At 42.6% G+C, this 19869-nt stretch overlaps 1 protein-coding gene across 2 annotated transcripts in view; it reads left to right on the top strand.

Moving 5' to 3' along the window:
• LOC146985272 (PDZ domain-containing RING finger protein 4-like) overlaps positions 1–19869 on the top strand; it is a 154588-nt gene that overhangs the window by 74582 nt on the left and 60137 nt on the right. The window contains exon 1 of one of the 2 annotated variants that reach the window (XM_085778140.1): positions 17321–17843. The exons of the other annotated variant lie outside the window; for it this stretch is intronic. Within the exon in view, the coding sequence (XP_085634266.1) occupies positions 17775–17843 (69 nt within the window). The 5' untranslated portion in view covers positions 17321–17774. Of the gene's footprint in view, positions 1–17320; positions 17844–19869 lie in introns of those variants that run through there. 2 annotated transcript variants of the gene reach the window in all.

The following is a 19869-nucleotide window of genomic DNA, read 5'->3' as shown; positions in this document are numbered from 1 at the left end:
CTCAGGATCAGGGTCTCTGTGTTGTAAACAGAGACTGTAATGAGGTTCATCACACGGCACAGAGCTGGGTGAGATTTACTGAGCCAAGGTGAGATAACAGGTAAAAAAACTAACAAAAAAACACATGAAGTATTTAGATTTAATGTGAAAATACAGTGTGGAATGGATATTACATCTGACAACATCTAAGTTTATTTCACTTTACACAGACACACACACACACACACACACACACACACACACACACACACACACACACACACACACAAACAGGATCATTGAGGTTATTCACTGTGGTGTAGTAAGATAAAGAGATAACACCCACATTTGTTTTCAATGCTTTGATTCAAGTGAGCTAGGCGAGAATAAGATATTTAATATTGTGCAAGATGATTTTTTTATTGCCACATTTCAACAAAAGAGTTGTTTAAAGAACTTCTTCAAATATACAGAGTCAAAGTCCTGATTTAATTCACTTCTCTAACTCAATGCAGGCCTCATTCTGCAGTTCTTCTTATCTTTCTTAAAAGAAAGACACAAATCCACCCACTACAGAACGGGCAGTTAGAAGTTCAAACTTGAAGGTCAGGATTGTTTCAGCTTCTTGTACTTTGTGAAAACAGCGCCTATGAAACTTAATAGCATTATACTGAATGATACAAACTTTAATATTAACACATTTTTAATAGCTGAAATTTCTGCTGCCTAAAACATCAGCATCATCTGTCCCACTCTTATCACTGTCGGTTTTCTGTTGGGAGGTGATGTTTAAAGGGATAGTTCACCCAAAATTCAAATTTCACTAATTTTCTACTCACCCTCATGTCGACTAAGGGCTGGGAGAAGTTTCCTCCGTGGCTTCTCTGAGTTACAGGGGGGCTCGGCGCAGCACTGCATGTCCATATGACGGTAGCGAACGGAGCTCACTTTTTTTCTTCCAAAAAGACACACCAAAAAACATCAAAATACCTATACTGCTCGTCTGTAATGTCCCTCTTGTATTGAAGCCCCGACATGAGAAAAATTAAATAAGTCTATATTGTAAGCTTGTTTGTAGCGGAAGCTCCCAGTGTCTCAGTTCAGTGTCAGTGTCAGGCAGAGCCGTCATATGGACATGCAGTGCTGCGCTGAGCCCCCCTGTAACTCCAAAAAGGCACGGATGGCTCTGAAACTTCTCCCAACCCTTAGTCGACATGAGGGTGAGTAGAAAATTTGTGAAATTTGAATTTAGGGTGAACTATCCCTTTAACCCACTGATGATTTGGGGGCGAATGGGAAATGTTGTTTGTTATAGGGGAAATATGCAAATTTGGTCCCTTTTTTTGGCTGTTTTGCTAACCCTCCTCCCGGCCATGTGCATTTGTTTTTAATGAAGCTGGTGAGAAAGCAATCCATGGGGCTAATAGGGATAATGTTATTTAGGATATATGACGCATATATTTGTGTTGTCTCAACTGTCATAAACAAGAGATTACAGGTTATGGACGTGACAAGAGCTGGGACACTTGGTTGGTTTTCTGCCAAGAGATGCTCGGTGGAAGGCAAAGAGCCTCTATTCTCTCTGTAACAAGTTACAAATCATTTATTTAGCCATCACAATTACAAAGCTGTAAAAATGTAGCATAGTTAAGATAAAAATCCTGCAAGAGGCCAGAAATATTGAATACACACAGTCTCAGATATTTGTTTTAAATCACCATTCTTATCTAAAGTTTAAACCAAACAGGGGTGAACCACATCACAAGGTCATTTTTAGTTATTTATATCAGTTGGATTTTGAATGAAGTTGACTTGCTTTGTGAGTACATCCAGTATCAGTTTCACTTGGGTTCAAACAGAATCAGCTTTACTGATCAGACAGACTTGGTTCTGTGGAAACTCCTGGAGCTTTAAGCCAACCCCACTCATGACTCTCAATATGCGTAATGCTGCAGATTTGGTGTGGATTTCTTTTTAGAGGTGAGGATATAATTCGTTTTTAGTTTAGTTTAGTGTGTTTCGGTCTTGTAAAAACAAGTACAATAGACAAATATAAAAGTATAGATACAAAACAAAACACAACAAAGCAATACAATGCATACAATCAATGTTATGGAGCTTCCAATAGGAAATAAATCTTACCTAATCTTAAAAAAAAGAAAGATCTTACAAATGCAGCTTGAACACAGTTGGAGTGGCACATGTAACAAGAACTCTCAGATTCTGTCTCTTGTTACAGTCACAGTCACTCTCCTGTCAATCACTTGGACACTGTCAGGAGGTTTTCTGACTATTTCAGTTTTTTTCTAACATTATTCAGTGATCATAGTTCTATGTTGTTCTCTGCTCGTCTCTGTCTGCAGAGAGTAGTTGGTAGATCCAACAGCCCAAACATGAACCAACAGAAAACTCCTGTGAGTTCAACAGGGCTTATTGGCATTTATGAGGTTCTACCAGCGCATATGGATGGACTGATGAGAAACATTTATGTTACAAAACAAATCATGACCTCAATGAGACAGTCTAATTCTGCACCGCTTAATTTAAATGAACTCTCTGCCCTCTGTAATATGTTAATGTACAGTTCTTGAATAAAATATGAAGTAAAAATTTTGAAATTCAAATCATGCACTAATGATCAACATGCTGCATATACACTATATATAGTATATATAGGAACAGTGTATTTCCACAGGAACCCTTGAAAATGAAACTGGAAATGGAGTGGAAATGCGTAATGTCCCCCGAAAGAGGACTCAGGGGTCTCTCAGGACATTCACAGGGCAAAATCTAAGATGGTGGTGGTTTCTAAGAATCGCATGGTTTGCTGTGAGCTTATTGAGGAGGGGGTTAGAGGGGGGGACGGAGAGCTCGCTGACAAATAGTGTTGCCTCTTTCCTCATAACCATTGGCTGATTTGTGAATATTGCCCCCCTTTAGTTTAATCTGCCGTGTGCTGTGAGGCGGAAACTATTCCCACAAGGCTTCCAGGAGGGGTTGTTAATTTATCTCCGGTGTATTAACACCGTCTTGGCAGGAGAGCGACCCCGACACTCTCCTCACCAAAGTAAACAGGGGGAATGTTGACCTGTGTTGACCCAAAACCTTGAAACTGTCTCTATTAAATGACGAGCCAGGCTCCGAGGGCATGTTTGGCTTTTTTTTGTTACATTTTTTTTATTTTTTATGAGTACCCCCTCCACACATTTCCTTGGTCCAGAAAGACGTGTTGTGTAGTGATACAGTCACTTATATCCCCTTATGTGTCGCTGCGGGCGTGCGCTGATGGGGTCAGCCTTGTAGGTTGAACACAGCTAGATCTGATCTGAGAACGCGCTGAGCCGGTTCCTACGGGCTGTGCGCCGCCGGCTTCACATTCAGGATCACAGCAGATTTGTTAGGTTGGTGAGGAGGACGCCCTGCAGCAGCTCGAGGTCCATCAAGCATAACAAAAGACAAATCAATAAAACACCACATCCAAGATGTATAATTTCATTAGATGGCTGCTACAAAGAAATACAGCCTCATATGTTTATGCAGTAGGTTTCTTTTTCCTGCGGTCTAGATTTAGAGCCGTGATTTTATTGCTTGTTGGCCGTGGGTTTGCGTGTCCTGATCGATGCTTTGTGTCTGCACGCTGTTCTGATGTTTCAGCTATTGTTGTAACCAAATGTGTAACGGCAAATCATCTCCATAGATTTTGTTTAGATATGAAACTACTGGAAATGTCCAGCTTGTTGTTATTGTTGTTGTTCTAGTTGAATGCTGAAGTCCAGTGTGTGTGTGTGTGATCTGAGGGGAGGGCAGGGGAGGGGAGGGGGGGTTTACCTGGCTGTACCTTCTGTAGAAATAGAAAGGACCCCATTTTCACAATGGATCTCTGCAGAAGTGTTCTTTGTCATAAGCTCTGTCAAACAGCCCGGGTTGCCATGGTGACGTGACCAGGTTCAGAAAAAAAACCCATCGTGGGGGGAAATGCCTGCGGACCCCAACACTTTATCATCTGACATTCAATAATTTGGTGTTGATTATAACTGGAAAATCAATGGCCGTCCCCGGGGACATGAAGCGGCGGAGAACGACAGTCGGAGACAGTGAGGAGTCAGCTGTGATATTTAATTTGTTCCTGTGTTGTGCGTTCAAGTGTTCAAATCAACAGGGATGTTCATGTTTTGCTTTTTACCTTCCACTGCAAATGCCAAAAGTTTCAACTTGATGATCTCATTGTGAATCTTATAGCTATGTGACATATTTGGTTTCATTTGATCTAATTAGACTTAAAGGGATAGTTTAACATTTTGGCAAATTGGCCCATTGCCATAATCGCTATAGTCATAGCAGTAGGTTCGTTACCTTTAATTGTCGGTGTAAGCTATTTTTAGAACGGCGGAGCAGAGTGGCAGGCTGCTCAGAGCTACGCTATGGAAGCTAAAGGAATTTCTTGGTTTCCCTCATCAAACTCATCAAATACAAAATTCAAAAACTCCAAAACGCTTTTGTGGACAAGTTGTGACCTGCACAATCACCACGCTATGAGATAATAACGGAACGCTACGAAACAGAGCAGTTTTCGAGGTAAATACAGGGTAAATACAGAGACTGCTTGCTGAAAAACTGTCCCTGAACGCAACTCGCATCAGCGGTTTTGCATGAATTTACCTCTAAAACTGTCTCGTAATGTTCTGTTATTATCTCATAGTGTGGTGATTGTGCAGCTCACAACTTGTCCACGACAGTGTTTTGGAGTTGTTGGATTGTGTATTTGATGAGTTTGATGAGGGAAACCAAGAAATTCCTTTAGCTTCCATAGCATAGCTCTGAGCAGCCTGCCGCTCTGCTCCGCCGTTCTAAAAATAGCTTACACCGACAATTAAAGGTAACGAACCTACTGCTATGACTATAGCGATTATGGCAATGGGCCAATTTGCCAAAATGTTGAACTATCCCTTTAAGACTTTCAGACATTGCTCTGTTGTGATTTTCCTTATTTTAGTATCTGGTAAATGCTTCTAATGAACAACATCATTGTCCTCAAACACATGGATCCCAATGAGTCACTACAATGGAGGGCGACATCCAGGAGTGTGTGTCTGTCTGCGTGCTCACCGTTAGCATATAAAATGACAGGGTCGGGGAAAGTACATCTCTTTTGTATTGATTCATTTTCTGTTAATCCATGAAGCGTTTAGTCAGTGAAAAAACATTGTGTAAATGGAGGTCCACAGTTTATGAGGTGTTAAACAGAGTAAAGCAGCTTAACTCAGACAATAAAACCAAAAATTATTTGGCAATTTAAGCCACTAAAATAGTGGAAATTCTTTGTTGGTTCAGCTCTGTTTTTCAGACTGAAATATCACAACAGCCTTTACAGAGACTGCTATGAAATGATGTTGACATTCCTGGTGCCCAGAGGACGAATCCTAATGATGATTATGGTTCCTAAAAATCTTCATTTATCCATTGAAATGGCTGAATAAGATATCACATGATTTTTTTATTTTCTTCACTGCTTTGGTTTATAACCAAATACCTGAAAATACCGGCAGTCCCAATTCACTTCAGCTGCACTTTTGATTTGTGATAATAAGCAAATGATACAGTTTATTTTGCTGTAAAAATGATATTCTCTAAAAATCAGCATGGCTGTAGCTGAAGTTATCATTTCTGTTCATCAAATAATCATTTTATTTTTCTTGATTCCATATTCAGCTGGAAGCATGATGGTCTGCTGCTGACTGAATGGTTATTAGAGCACTTGCATGTTTTCTCCAGGTGATATTTCTACATTCCTTATTCGTCTCTTTGCTACAGAAACTCCACACTCACATTATCCACAGGTTATGTATGAGAAGAGCTTCTGTGATAACCACACGTGTAATTAAAGGTGGTTTTTGTGGTGCAGAACGGATGTAAACTCTATTGTTCTGTGGGACATGAAGCTGTATTTGTCATAGCCAACACTGAAACAATTCCAGTCGGACACTATCTGATCCAGTCCCCTAAATTGGAGTGCCAACACACCAGCATGCAGCACAGCATGTTAAATCACACACACATCTCCCTCTCTCCCCTCTCTTTCCTTTTGGTTGTCGTCTGCTCTTGTTTTCTTATCAGGAAGGGAAGAAAATAAGATTCCTGCCCCCTGGGTATCATCATAATTCCAGACTAATCTGTGCGCTGAAAAACAAGCGTGTGATCCATCTGCAGGTCTGTTATTACCACCGGATCTGTAGCCATTCTCATTCTGGAGCATTGCAGTTTAGGGGACGGTTTTAAGCTGATCCTCGGGCGAACCAAAGACTTTCTTCCAACCGGCACGGCAAGGAATAGAAGTCACTGGAAAAGAAATGGGATTAAAAAAAAAGAAAGAAAAAGGAATATAGGAAATGGAGGTGTGTTTGTGCACTCACTAGTCCAGCTGAAGCGCTTGGAAGAGCACAATGAACAAGCCCATCACGGCACAAATTATAGAGCACATGAAGGTGCTGGTGAAGGCCTGCTGCTGCTGCACTGATGTAGAGCAAACACAAATTACTATGCTGCTGCCAAAGTCTAACTAGATTGAAATATACTTTGTTTTCCAATGTTTCTAAATCTCATTATCTTTGCTTCGCTGCTTTGGAACAACAGGGAAAATTACATCAGCTGATTTTTTACACAACCTTAATGCCAAGGTCACACTACAGGTGCAACGAAAGATTGTGCTGTCATTTAAAAACTACAGATTGACAATAAATTGGCAAAGAGTTCAGAAGAAAAAAAAACCTGTATCATTTTCCTGTGTTAAATCTTTTCCATCAGCTTTTTATGATTCAATCTTGCTGCCAGAAGCTCACACACATATATATTTATTTATTTGCACTTTGATAGTTGCCATGAAAATGTAGCTTAAATCAAGCTGTAGAGGTACTCGAGAGGCAGACATGGACACAAGTCCTCAGTGACCCGCAGATTGAAATTAAATGCACCACACACACGTATCTACTTGGAGGTTTGCATTTATAGTATTTCTACCACTTGGAGGCAAAGGACAAACACGACTTCCTGCATATTTCAAACTTCTTTTACAAGCAGGTGCCACACAGTCGGTTTCTCATTATCAGTCTTAAAAAGCTGTCTGAGCCCTGAATGGAAAGAAGGCAGAACTTTTACTGCCCAGAAAAAAAACAGAACAACAAAAAAAATGCTCAAAAGAACCCCTCAAAGTTGTTAAGTGTGTCAAGTTTCTCACTCTGGAGTCTGGCGACCACTTCCATGGGGTAGAGCCGGCCATCCACCAATCAGAGGGTCAGGGTCCCTCTATTGGGTACACCCTACTAGTACCGGGTTGGATTTCCTTTTGAGCTCGGAACAGCATCAGTGCAAGGTGCTGAAAATGTTCCTCACAAGTTTGGTCCATATATTGACCTGAGAGCATCATCCAGCTGCTGCAGATCTGTCAGCTGCACATCTCAGACGTGAATCTCTGTTCCACCACCTCCAAAAGGATTGGACTGAGATCTGGTGTCTGTGGAGACTGTTTGAGTCCAGTGAACTCATCGTCATGTTCAAGAGTCCACTTTGAGATGATTTAAGCTTTGCTAGATGGAGCTTTGTCTCGTTGGAAGTAGCCAGTCAGAAGATGGTACACTGTGGTCACAAAGGGGTGAACACAGTCAACACTCAGGTCGGCTTTGGCGTTTAAATTATGGTCATTTGACACCAAGGGCAAATGAGCCAAAAGAAAATATCCCCCACATCATTACACCATCACCTGAACTGCGGATTTATTGTTTTATGTTAAACCAAATTTTGGTTAAACTGTGGCGGCTGGTGTGATCGTCTGCAGCTGTAGCTCATCCGTATCAAGGTCCCACATCTTGAGCCTTCAGAGATCTTTTTCTGCAGACCTCAGTTGAAATGAGTGGTTATTTGAGTTGTTGAGTTGTTATCTGTTGTCTTTCTATCAGCTCCAGTCTGACCTCTGGACTCGACAAGACACCCAGAGACCAGTAGTTCACTGGATATTTTCTCTTTTAATCACAACTCCCTGTGAACTGTAGACATAGTGTGAGAAATGATTCATTCTGGTGCTCAGTTTGAACTTCAGCACATCATCTTTCTTGACCATGTCTACATGAAACACGTTGATCGGCCCATTATATATATCTGTGTAATTGTGTGTTGAACAGGTGTAACTGCAGCGCATCCCAATAACATCTCAAATATTTGATTTGTTATCATTAAAAATAGTGATTAGTGCTTCTGTACTGATGCACAATGAAGATGTTTGCTTACTCTCTTGTGCAGTATTTTCCCGTGGGCAGGACAGTTTCATCAACACATGCAAGTCGTGACTTTGTCTCAATGTGATATTGGGAAAAACCTCGAGGACGCGGCCATTGTGCTGCTGGAATGAGGTGACCTGTGTGGCTGACATAGCCTCAAAAGGCCTGGGATGGGACACAATGAGAGGTTACAGGTTTTGTTTATGCTGGAATCAGCATAAGACTTGAATAGACGGAGCAGAACAGGTTGAGGCGCGGAGTCTAACCTGTTTGCCCTCTGAGCTGATTGTCTCTATAGATTTACTTCCTCTCTTCAGGAGCACAAAACTCTCATCCACAATCAAAAGTGTATTGACTGCGTATCGACAAGTACTCAGGCGGCAGTGGGCAGAGTCTTAAATCAATGACCTGCCTGTTGTACATGTTTGCTGCTTGTTGTCAGTGCAATTTGCCACCTTGAGCTTCTGTGACGAATTGATTTAAACACATTTGTTTTCTTTTTAAAAATGCATGTCTCGAATATAAAAACATAAAATATTAAAACTATTTTGTGTCGCCAATTCCGCTTTTGATTATTGAAACTCGTGGATACAGAAAAGACAATCATCTGAGGTTATCTCAAATCTGCATCACGTGATTTGATGGAATACTTGTTCATTGACAAGACCAAAAACATTTTTCTCTGACACCCCGCACCCAGCTTCTGCAACACTGCTGCCCTCCTTGAAACATAGAAATACAATATTACATTTCCTATCTTGGCAGGTCTATCTGAGACTCAGAAGCACCTGGGAACTATAAATTTATCACAATATGTCCTTGATCATTATGTCGGATACTATAATAAAAATGGGTGGCGCCCAGCACACAGAGAGCTTGTATCTGGCCACAAACATCATTTAACACCCCGGGCAAACAAGAGCAGGCAGCGCTGTGGACCTCAGACATGTCTCTGATAGATCTACAGATAACACCACGCATGCTTCACAGCTGAGCTTTGTTTATGCTCCATATCACTTGATGACGAGGGTGGAGGGAGAAAGTTTATAACGTTTTCACCCCTGTTCCTCCAGAGCTGCAGGGAGACCGATGCAGCAGTAAGTGCAGGAAGTCCTGAGGGCGTCGTGCTGCCCGGCTGGTGTCGGGGTCATGCTGTCATGGGGTTGTGAGTGTTTTCCAAGCGGCAGTTAGCGGCAGGCCACACACTCTGCAGCTTTGTGTTGAGTGAATATGAAAGCAGACAGGAGCATCCAGCAGAGAAGGTAGAGGGAGGGAGTTTGCCTTTCACTCTCCCCCTCCATCCCATCACCCCATCTCCTCCTGCAGCTTAAAGCGTCAAACTGACTGTTTCCTCTCTGAAAAGGTCACTAGTCTTACATGTGTTAAAGTGCTGTAGCACTTTTGTTTTTTTTTTAACTCATTTTGCAGCAGGTTCACACATGATGGACATTTTGACGTGCTGGAGGAACTGGGACTAGCACACTGCACATGAACTTTCCTGGCAGAGAGCAGCCAATAAAATGACTGATGTATGGTGCTTTATATGGCATATAGGTGCATAGGCAAAAAGGGAAGAAATACAGTAATCTTTTGTTTGTTCATATATTTTATTTTATTGTTAAAGGTACATTGTGTAAGAATTACTCCCATCTAGCGTTGCGGTTGTATATCGCAAGCAACTCAGTCGTATTTTTCATGCTGCATTCACGTGAAATTGGGCAGACGGCAGATGGACGACAGCCGCTGCACGTAACGGCATAAACAAGCCTCTATGTAAACAAGTGGTCCGTCAGCACGAGGCAAAACAACACACGTGACAATATGTTGTCTGCCGTCTGCCCGTCTGCAGGTGAATGCAGCATCAGTGTAACGCTCCATCCCTCCTCACTGCGTTACCGCGGTGACTTTTCACAGACGCCACCTCCACCTGAGCCGACAGCTCCGGTGTCTCCGCTGAGTTTCCGTGGTTTCCTACCGTCACGCTGCCACTGAACGTAAAAACATGGCGACACCACATGGCAGCAGCACCGAGCTTACCGTCTCCATGGAGATATGAATGATATGAACGGCTCATTCAGAGCTGAAAGGAACACTTCACTTTGTTGATGGGGGGATTACTGATTAATGAAAAACAGACTTTTGAACGAAATAATCGATTTTCGTGAATAGATAACAGGAGAAGTTACACAATGTCCCTTTAATGGAGATGTGATGGTTCCTCTCTTTGTGTGATATCTCTACCATATTCATTATGTCGTGTTATATTTACTGGCAACATGACTATATTGAGGACATCTCTCGGGGAGTTGAGAATTTGATTGCGCTCCAGTGACTGAAAGGAAATTAATATAGCTGAGTTTCATTATGTAAATATTGTAAATCATTTAGTGTGTAATTATTAAGGTAATTAATTGGCTCAACCTGGGATTCACAGGACTAAGGTGAAGTCATACACTGAGTGTTAGATGATAAAGATTTAATGTTGAAAGATTGTGATCGTATGAGATTGCTGCATTATGGGATATCTTGCCCTGTGATGATTTGGCTTTTATCATTTTCTCTCTAAAACATGTTCCTTGTGAAACTTAATGAAAGTGTAATGCAATGCAGAAGTGTTGCAGTACGTTTTAAGAATCTCTTGATGGATAATATCAAATCCTCAAATGTGCTTTATCACACTGATGTAAGAACACTGTAAACCCATGTTACCATGTAACAGTTCTGCTTATTGATCTGAAACATTGTCCAATAACACCCAGGAGATTAAAGGCACAGTAATCATGGTGTGTCATCATATTGCCTCATCCTAATTTGAGTCACGCGCATTAAACCAAGATTTTAAAAAAAATCTCCCATCTCAGATACAGTAGGTTTGGGCAGCAGTGGCAGCGCAGCAGCTTCACACAGACAGATATCACACCTTGATCCTACTCACTCTTTGATTTTACTATTCAGCTTTCTTCAACAGTCTTAACCGAACGCTCGGCACATGTCACCTTCTCAGCAGCTCCCAGGTCAGGTAGAGAAAAGAAGCAGCAGCTTCCTGTCTGATGTGCACTTTGTTTAATCTTCAGGCACACAGGGGGCCATCAGGGTTAACCAGGCTTCATGTAGGACGTCTGTGTTGTGGCGTGTTCATGTCAGCTGCTGCTTTCTGTAGAAGTGGAGGGGAAAACTCACCAGGGCTGATGTGACATCCCAGTGAAGAGGCTCATTAGCAACGGAGCAAACATTCACTTTGGAAGAGTGTCAAGCAAAATGTCAAAACATACCATGACGTTTTCTTTCTTTCTTTCTTTCTTTCTTTCTTTCTTTCTTTCTTTCTTTCTTTCTTTCTTTCTTTCTTTCTTTCTTTCTTTCTTTCTTTCTTTCTTTCTTTCTTTCTTTCTTTCCTCATAGCGTGGTGAATGTGCAGGTCACAACTTGTCCACCAGAGCATTTTGGAGTTGTTGGATTATGTATTTGATGAGTTTGATGAGGGAAACCTAGAAATCCCATTAGCCTCCATAGCATAGCTCTGAGAAGCTAGCAGCTCTGCTCCGCCGTTCTAAAAATAGCTTGCACCGACAATTAAAGGTAACAAACCTACTCCTAAAACCAAAGGGATTATGACAATGGGCCAATTTGCCAAAATCTTAAACTATCCCTTTAAGTTACTAATATTAGCTAACAGATTTTAGTGAGGTAGATACTGTACCTTAATATATTCACACTATTGACTAAGAAATTGACACCCAGAAATATGAATTTAAACAGCTGTTGAGACTGGCCAGTATGTTGGCAACCTCACATGTGTTATCATGCTGTGTTATTTTTATCCATGGTCATGTTCCCACATGAATTAAAGATTGAAGCCTTTTTAATAATTTATTGTCATTGAAAGAGATGTTTTGGTCGGCCCCCCCACAGTCCGGCCACGTCGGCTCTCAAGCGCCCACCTGTGTGTTCGCATGTGTGTGCAATACGCCGAGTCCTCGTCAAAGCTGTCATCTCAGGAGCTGGCTGTGTGACGATGATTCATTCATAAAAGGGCCTCATTTAATTACTCCCAAATCAGGTCACATGGGATACCCAGGAGGAGCGGCTGCTCTACGACGGCCGTCCCATCACAAACCACTCTTCAATCCCCACGGCTCTCCATTCACGTGAACAGGATTTCAATCTTTACAAGCTTCAAGCGCTCACACCAAAGAGATTTGCATCCACCTGGTGCGTCGGGGCCGGCCTAATAAACCTGTTTATGTATTAAACACTGCGGGGACACTTGATATTCCTGACAGACACCGCCACAGACGAGTAATCACAGCAATAACCGCTTCTTATTAAATCTGCAGCTCTTTTTAAGATGCGCTCTTGTTTGTTGTCAAGGTTACCATAGGCTGTTAAAATACATCTCTCACTAGTCCGGGATGATCTACTGTACGCTGCTCCGTCCAGACCGAAGCTTTCTGTCGATTAGATTTCATCTCGTATTTGCAAAAATGTTTAAATATCAGCCTGAGCGTGGTCTCCTGTCACCGGAGCTGCTAATAAAGGCTCTTCCTCCTGACAATAGCAGTGACTGGCAGCCGCAAATGTCTGGAAAAGTTGCTGCCAGAATGGAAGAAGGAAAAACACACAAAGTCGAAGGCATTCAGTGGCAAAGCATATCAGTCTGTTGACCCAGTAGCAGTGAAATATTGAAGTGATCCAACTTTTGTGCTGTGGTGAGTGACAGTTGGCGGTGTTTATCCCTGGGCAAGAAATCGATCCAAATCAGTTTGTGGGTACTGAGTGTTATTTCACATTCTACAGTGGCTGCATTCAGATCAGTTTTGATTTTATTGCTCGTTTTGCAGCCTGTTCTCTGTGTATAGTAGTATATGTGACCAGGCAGACAGAGATAAACTCTGTGTGTGTCGGAGCATTATGTGGACATGTGTGGACTGGGCTGCCGCTGCTGCATTACACACTTGGCTGAAGGTTATAGCTCCAGGTTTGAGGTGAGCTCAAATATCAGTTTGTCAGAAATGCAATTGGAAGAAAGCTGAAAATACACCCATCATGGTGAGGACAAATCGCTTCTCTATGCCCCGGCGATGCGAGGCCCATTAACTGAGAGAACGAAGGCGATGGAGGGGCCCGCGTTTCTACCCGAGCAGGCAAAGGGCAGACTGGATGATAAACAACCGCTGGACAGTAGGAAAGGACGGCGGGGAAGTCGAAAGGACAAGAGGAGGACGGAGAATCAGTGGTCGTCAACATGAAATACAGACTTGATACACAATGGCTACTTTCATTTTCCATATACAGTAAATGTTAAAACAGTAAATCACATTGAGCAAGTTGCACATATTCTTAAAGGGATAGTTCACCCAAACGGTTTCAAATGGATCTTCGTAAGAAAAAAGACACACCTAAAAACATCCAAATACCTCCATGCTGCTCGTATGTAATGTCCGTCTTGTATTGAAGCCCCGAAATGTGAAATTGTCCCGAAAGAAATTAAATAAGTCTATTAGTCTTGTTTGTAGCGGAAGCTCCTTTTCCCGGTTTGTCAAATTTGGACGAACCGGGGTCTGTCCTCTTCCCAGTTCGTCCAAATTTGACGAACCGGGAAGAGGAGTTTCGAGAAGCTTCCGCTACAAAACAAGCTTGAAATATAGACTTATTTAATTTTTTTCGGGACAATTTCGCATTTCGGGGCTTCAATACAAGACGGACATTACATACGAGCAGCATAGAGGTATTTGGATGTTTTTTGGTGTGTCTTTTTGTTACGAAGACAGTTGGTATCCATTTGCAACCGTTATATGGACATGCACTGCTACGCCGAAACCCCCTGTAACTCAGAGAAGCCACGGAGGACTCTGAAACTTCTCCCAGCCCTTAGTCGACATGAGGGTGAGTAGATTATGAGTGCAATTTCAATTTTGGGTGAACTATCCCTTTAACACTGGTCATAACTTTTACATAAAGCATCCAGCAGGGACGGGGCAGAGAGACAAATTGTACGTCCAGTGAAGCTTCACCTTGTCACAAAGTGAATGGTTTCACTAACTGTTAACTATAATGTGCCGATGTCGCCCTCAGGTCGCATCTGAAATGCAGTCTCAGGTAAATTCACCCCGTCACAAAGTAAAACCCGTGACCATAAAGCACCTCGGGAGAGCTTTTATCAGCCTTAATGCTCTCTTCAAAGAGCATCCTTCACTCTGCATGTCCCACCGAGAGCTACTGCTTGACCGCAGGCATAGGCTACTGTATCAGTCTCGCTTCACAGATGATGAGAAAGACCATTTGGGTGACCGATGAACATCTTAACCTTTAGGGGTCAGCGAGCGCAACATCACAGAGCGATGGTCCCTCAGACCTGAACCCTGGGTATATTCTTTAGGTGTTCTAATATTAGATACTGTCAGCAGATTCTCAATTTAATATTTGTCTGTCTGTGCCGAGGGGACGTTGTGTGTTGACCCTGAGTGTTTTTACATTTCGCATCTGTGCTGACTAGAGACAGACAGGCAGCACCGCTCGCCTCGCGTCCAAGCACTTCATAGCTTTCGGTCCTTGATATACAATTTCAGAGGACTGCCTGACTCACATTTTTTTCACAGTCCATTTTACCGCAAGCAAACATAGCACCCCTGTTCATCAAATGCAGTATTATAACCCCACTCCCTAGTCTCCCAACAAGACCCTTTGATGTCAAATTGACACTTTAGTGAACAGCACTTCATGGATTTGATATTGCCTGGCAACTGCAGAAAAAACCCACTCCTCTTGGCTTTCCTCGGGAGGAGCAGCGGATGACAGCGAGGACGGTTTTGGGTGCCGGAGACGAAGGGGAAGGATGGAGGATGTATTAACCATAATGGTGCTGTATGATGTAGGTCTCTGTTTGGCTTGCCTCCAGGCAGCGGAGCAAAATTAAAGCCCACAAAATCGGATTATGGAGTCCCCGGGGGTGGGATGCCCAGTAGCCAGCTGATGAGCGCTCATCTACTCTTAGTTGTATTCTGCGCAGAGAGCCCCGCTGTTGGCTCGGAGGCCAATTTATTAACAATTATTGCTCGTTAGTGTGGCTTCCTGCTAGCGAAAGGGGGCTTCTTGACTGAGACAATAGCCAAGGTCTATTGTGTTGTAATTATCGCAGTTTGAGGAAAGGCAGTGGTTGATATATCGTCTCTGAAGTCCCTGGCTTTGTTGATTGCCAATTTGCTGTGAAGACGGCCCATTACCAGTGACACCTGTAGTGCCTGCTGAGTTATAAAAATGTAATTGTTTTTTTTTTTCTCTTGTATTAAACCACTTCTCATCCCAAGCAGTCAGTTCATATTTCACCTTTAAGATAGTTAGACACTGCAGAGTGGAGGTCCATTATGTGCTCCTGAAATGCTATAGATTTGTATTAGGTTGATGTAGAAAGACGAGCTCACTCTCATCTCTTCATAATAAGTGAGTAGAACTGCAGCTAATGATCGTTATCACTTGAACTGCAGGTTATTTTCTCAGTGGTGATTGATTTATCGTTTAGTTAATGAATTGTAAGAAAAAAAAAGAAAAATGCCTGAAACAATGCCAAAGATTATGTCATCAAATATACTCTTTTGTCCAACCAACTAAAGATATTTGGTTCATTAAAAACACAACACAGAAGAGCATTAGACCAGATGCTAAAAAACTACACTGCAAAAACTCAAAATCTTACCAAGAATATTTGTCTTATTTCTAGTCAAAATGTCATATCTAGTCAAAACAAATCTCATTAAAAAGTAGCTTGTTTTTGACACTTTTTACTTCTTTCGAGCATATTTTCACTTGAAATACTGTAAGTAGAAAAATCTGATAGTGGATCAAGTTTTTCTTCCTTATTACAAGCACAGAAAACCTGCTTTAACTGGGAGAGTTTTCTACTTATTTCAAGTGAAAATGTGTTTATCTCAAAACAAGTTAATTTGTAGGTGATATTTTAGGAGAAAAGAGATTAGTTTTGACTAGAAATTAGACATTTTGACAAGAAATACGACAAATATTCTTGGAAAGATTTTGAGTTTTTGCAGTGTACCAAACTAGACAAAAAATCAAAAACAAAAAAACATCAATTATAGTAATATTGGAAATAGAAATAGAAACATAGGGCAGTAACTTAATAAACTTCTTAATAATCTGACTTATTTAGTAGTGGTATATCAGTCATACAATCATCATTAATCTTCCTTCCAGACTATATTCAATCAAACTTGTGGACATATTGCGTATGCTGAAATAGAGTAGGCTGAAGCTTTTAAGCTTGTACTGAACCTGCCTACCCTTTAATCCTACTCACATATTAACTATTTACATTTCAAAATTGCCAAAAAAAAAAAAAAACAGAAAACAAGAAAGATGCCAAACTGTTTATCAAGGTCAAAACATAGATATCACAATAGATATCATACTATCATAGTACCCCCATAATCCATCAACCTTTTTAAGATATAAAAATAAAGTTTAGTCAATAAAATTTTCAAAAATAGTGATAAATGCCTAAGTTGAAATCTTTAAGTTGCTTGTTTTGTCTGTCTAGTGGTTCTGAACTCAAAGTATATGAAACATAGAAAAGCAGGAATTTGTCTTTGGGACCAGAAAATGTGACAGTTAGACATAGTAATTGGTATTTTTTAATTATCTTAGATTGACGAATTGATTATTCATTACTTCAGTGGGTGATTTTAATAGTTCCAGCTTAACCAGTTTGACTGATGATGTTGTTCAGAAATAAGCAGCACATGGCAACAACAACCTCCACCCATGAAGCACAGAAGCCCTCAGTGTCAGTCAACAGCCTCAGCTGCAGGTACAGCAGGTTTAGCCATCGGCTGTAGAAGCCCTCGGTCCGCAGCAGTCAGCCCTGCCCAAGCTCATCACAGGAACAGGAGCTGCTCGCACAAAGAAGCCTATTGTATAACTGTGCCTCACTTTTAATGAAGCAGCGCTCCGGCTCTGTCACACTCCTCCCTCTCCTCCAGTCCCCTCCCCTTCCTCCGCCTCACTCATGAATATCACAGTTGCTCTCTCCCTCATTATTCATGATCTGGTATCAGCGTATAGTCATGTGCGCCATGCAGGGCTGAGGAGGGGAAGAAAAGAAAGGGGGGAGTGTCTCAGTCAGCCAGTGAGTCTCAACTCCGGCGTGCCAGTGTGTGTGCATGTGTGTGAGTCTGTGAAATAGAGAGAGCGGTGTGGAGAGGAGAGGAGAGGAGAGGAGAGAGAGAGAGAGGAGACAACACGGGCTGATGCTGAAACAGCGGCTGCCAGTTGAACCACTGCTGCCACAGCGTTCACATCTGAAACCTTCATCAGTGAGAGTCAGCTGGAGCTCTGTGTTCTTGTTCCTCTGACTGTCTGAATGTGTGAATGGGATGCCATGAAAAGAGATGCTTGCTCTATGGAGTGACTGATGAGAAGCGGAGCAGCGGTGTGGAGGGTTGACCCCCTGTGTCCGTGCCACCACCACTACCACTACTCGGGGAGAATTGGACGCCTGGCGTTTCCACGACTACTATAATGGGCTGCAATCTGTGCACTTTACAGAAGCGAGAGGAACACTACAAGCTGCTGTATGAGATTGCACAGGTGAGCAGTTGTGTGCATGTGTGTGATTGATTATGCGTGTTGTGCTGAGAGCAGCTCCCGGCTGCTGCTGCTGCTGTTGTTGCTGTCGTTGCCTGTTTTTGGAAAGATGTTCCAAAACAAGACAGGAGCCTCGCTGCGGGGTGTTTTATGGAGGAGATGGGAGAAGATATGAGTGAGTGAATTAAGACACAAAATGAAAGTGAAGCGACAAATTGGAGAAACTCGCCAGCAGATGTGTTTTGAGTAATGAGCAGTTGCTTAGAGAGCATCTTGCGTGCAGCCCATTCATCCTGCTGAAGGGACTGTGCTGAGGGAGCAAGTTTTTTTTTTTTTCTTTTTAATAGAAAACAAGCCTCTGAGCAGATGACAAGCATGGTAGCCATATGGACACATGGTACTGTAGTCTGGATCGGTGCTAATTCGTTGTGTGTCCTTGAATGATGATCAAAACGTGTCATCGAACACACCGTGGTCATTAAAAGTTTTCTCTCTCTGTGCTGTGACTTTGACAGACTTCAGCGGTGTGTTGGTGGATTCTTTTTTTTTTCTTCCCTTCACGGAAACACTTAATGATATTGATCTCAGCACACAAACACAATTTTAGTTTCTGCAGCTCCTTCACAGCTCCAGACTCAGTCATGCTTTGCGAGACCGCTGACGCAACTGCAGGGAAATGTTGTGTTTTCATGAGAGATCCATGACCTGCTTCTTTTTTTATACATGGAGTCAATTCATTGGATGTTTAGCAGGTGAACTGAACACGGGGTCTTAGTTAACAACAATAGACTGAGATAAACAAGTATTCACCTAAGCACCTCCAGTCTCCCTCGCCGCTCTCTTCCTGTGACAGGCTAATGACTTGTGAGGCTCAGTGTCTCGTGGAAGTGGAGTAGTGCTCAACCCCCACATACACACACACATATACACACACACTTCGGATAGCGCCTGTCTTCACACCACTGTGATCACAGCCTCATTAGCTGTTTTATACAACCATCCTGTGCATTAATTAGACGTGGAATGTCTCTCTCTGCCCATGTGAAGCGACGGGGGGAGGTAAACCTGCCGGGGTTAACCATCAGCCCCGTGAGCTACTCACTTCACTTGAGACGCTCTCTCTGAAACTCTGGTGCTGGTCCGATTTAAAAAACAGCTTGAATGACCACAGAGAGAGACAGAGAGAGAGAGAGAGCTGTGCTGCAGCTGCATGGCTCAGGCTGCATCCACTAATGGTCTGTTTTAATATTAGCAAACAAACAGGGGTTGTTAAGAGCCCATGACGGATGAGTAGGTAGCCGCTGCAGCCTCGGGAGGACCATAAAAATAGTGCTGTCTCGGTGCTTATCTCGGCTCGTGGCTCTCTTCTTCGCACCAGTTGTTAAGAAACAGCGTAGACTTCTTTTTTTTCCGTGTGGTGCAGCAGAGGGGATCAGTATCCACCATGTGGGCTATACGGTCTCCAGGGCACACTCGCCCCGTTGACAGCAGCTCTCTGCCTCGTCTGTAGTGTCCACCCACTGATACTGTGAGCCGGTTCAGGCAGGAGATGCAACATCAGCACCTAGTTTCTGATCACCGCTGTGGGAGGCGAGGCGGGAGGATATAGAGCATAGAGGATAAAGACCGGGGTGGGAATAGAGAGTAAGCTGTTAAAGATGCAGTTGGTGGAGAAAGTGCTTGGAAAGGGAAAGAGAAGGGGGGGTCGAGAGGGGAATTAAGGGAAGGACAGCAGCATTAACCCTCTTGTTGTCCTTCTGTTCCCTTCCTCCATCCTTCCTTCTTTCTTTCTTTTCTCCCTTCCTTCTTTCCACAATATTTTTTCTATTCCTTCCTTCCTTCTTTCCCTTTCCCTTTTCTGCTTCCTTCCTTGACCTAATCTGTTCCTTCCCTTCATTTTTTTCCCTTCCTTTTCCCCTTCCTTTCGTCCTTCCTTCCTTTGTTCCCTTCGTCCTTACTTCTTCCTTCCTCTTTTGATCTAATTGGCCCAATCTGTTGCCTCCCTTCATCCCTTTTCCCTTCCTTCTTT

The sequence above is a fragment of the Trachurus japonicus genome, chromosome 6, assembly GCF_045865225.1.
Source record: "Trachurus japonicus isolate A0001 chromosome 6, Traja_1.0".
Taxonomy (NCBI): domain Eukaryota; kingdom Metazoa; phylum Chordata; class Actinopteri; order Carangiformes; family Carangidae; genus Trachurus; species Trachurus japonicus.
Note: the sequence above shows the minus strand (reverse complement) of the source record. Positions and strands in the feature narration are given on the sequence as shown.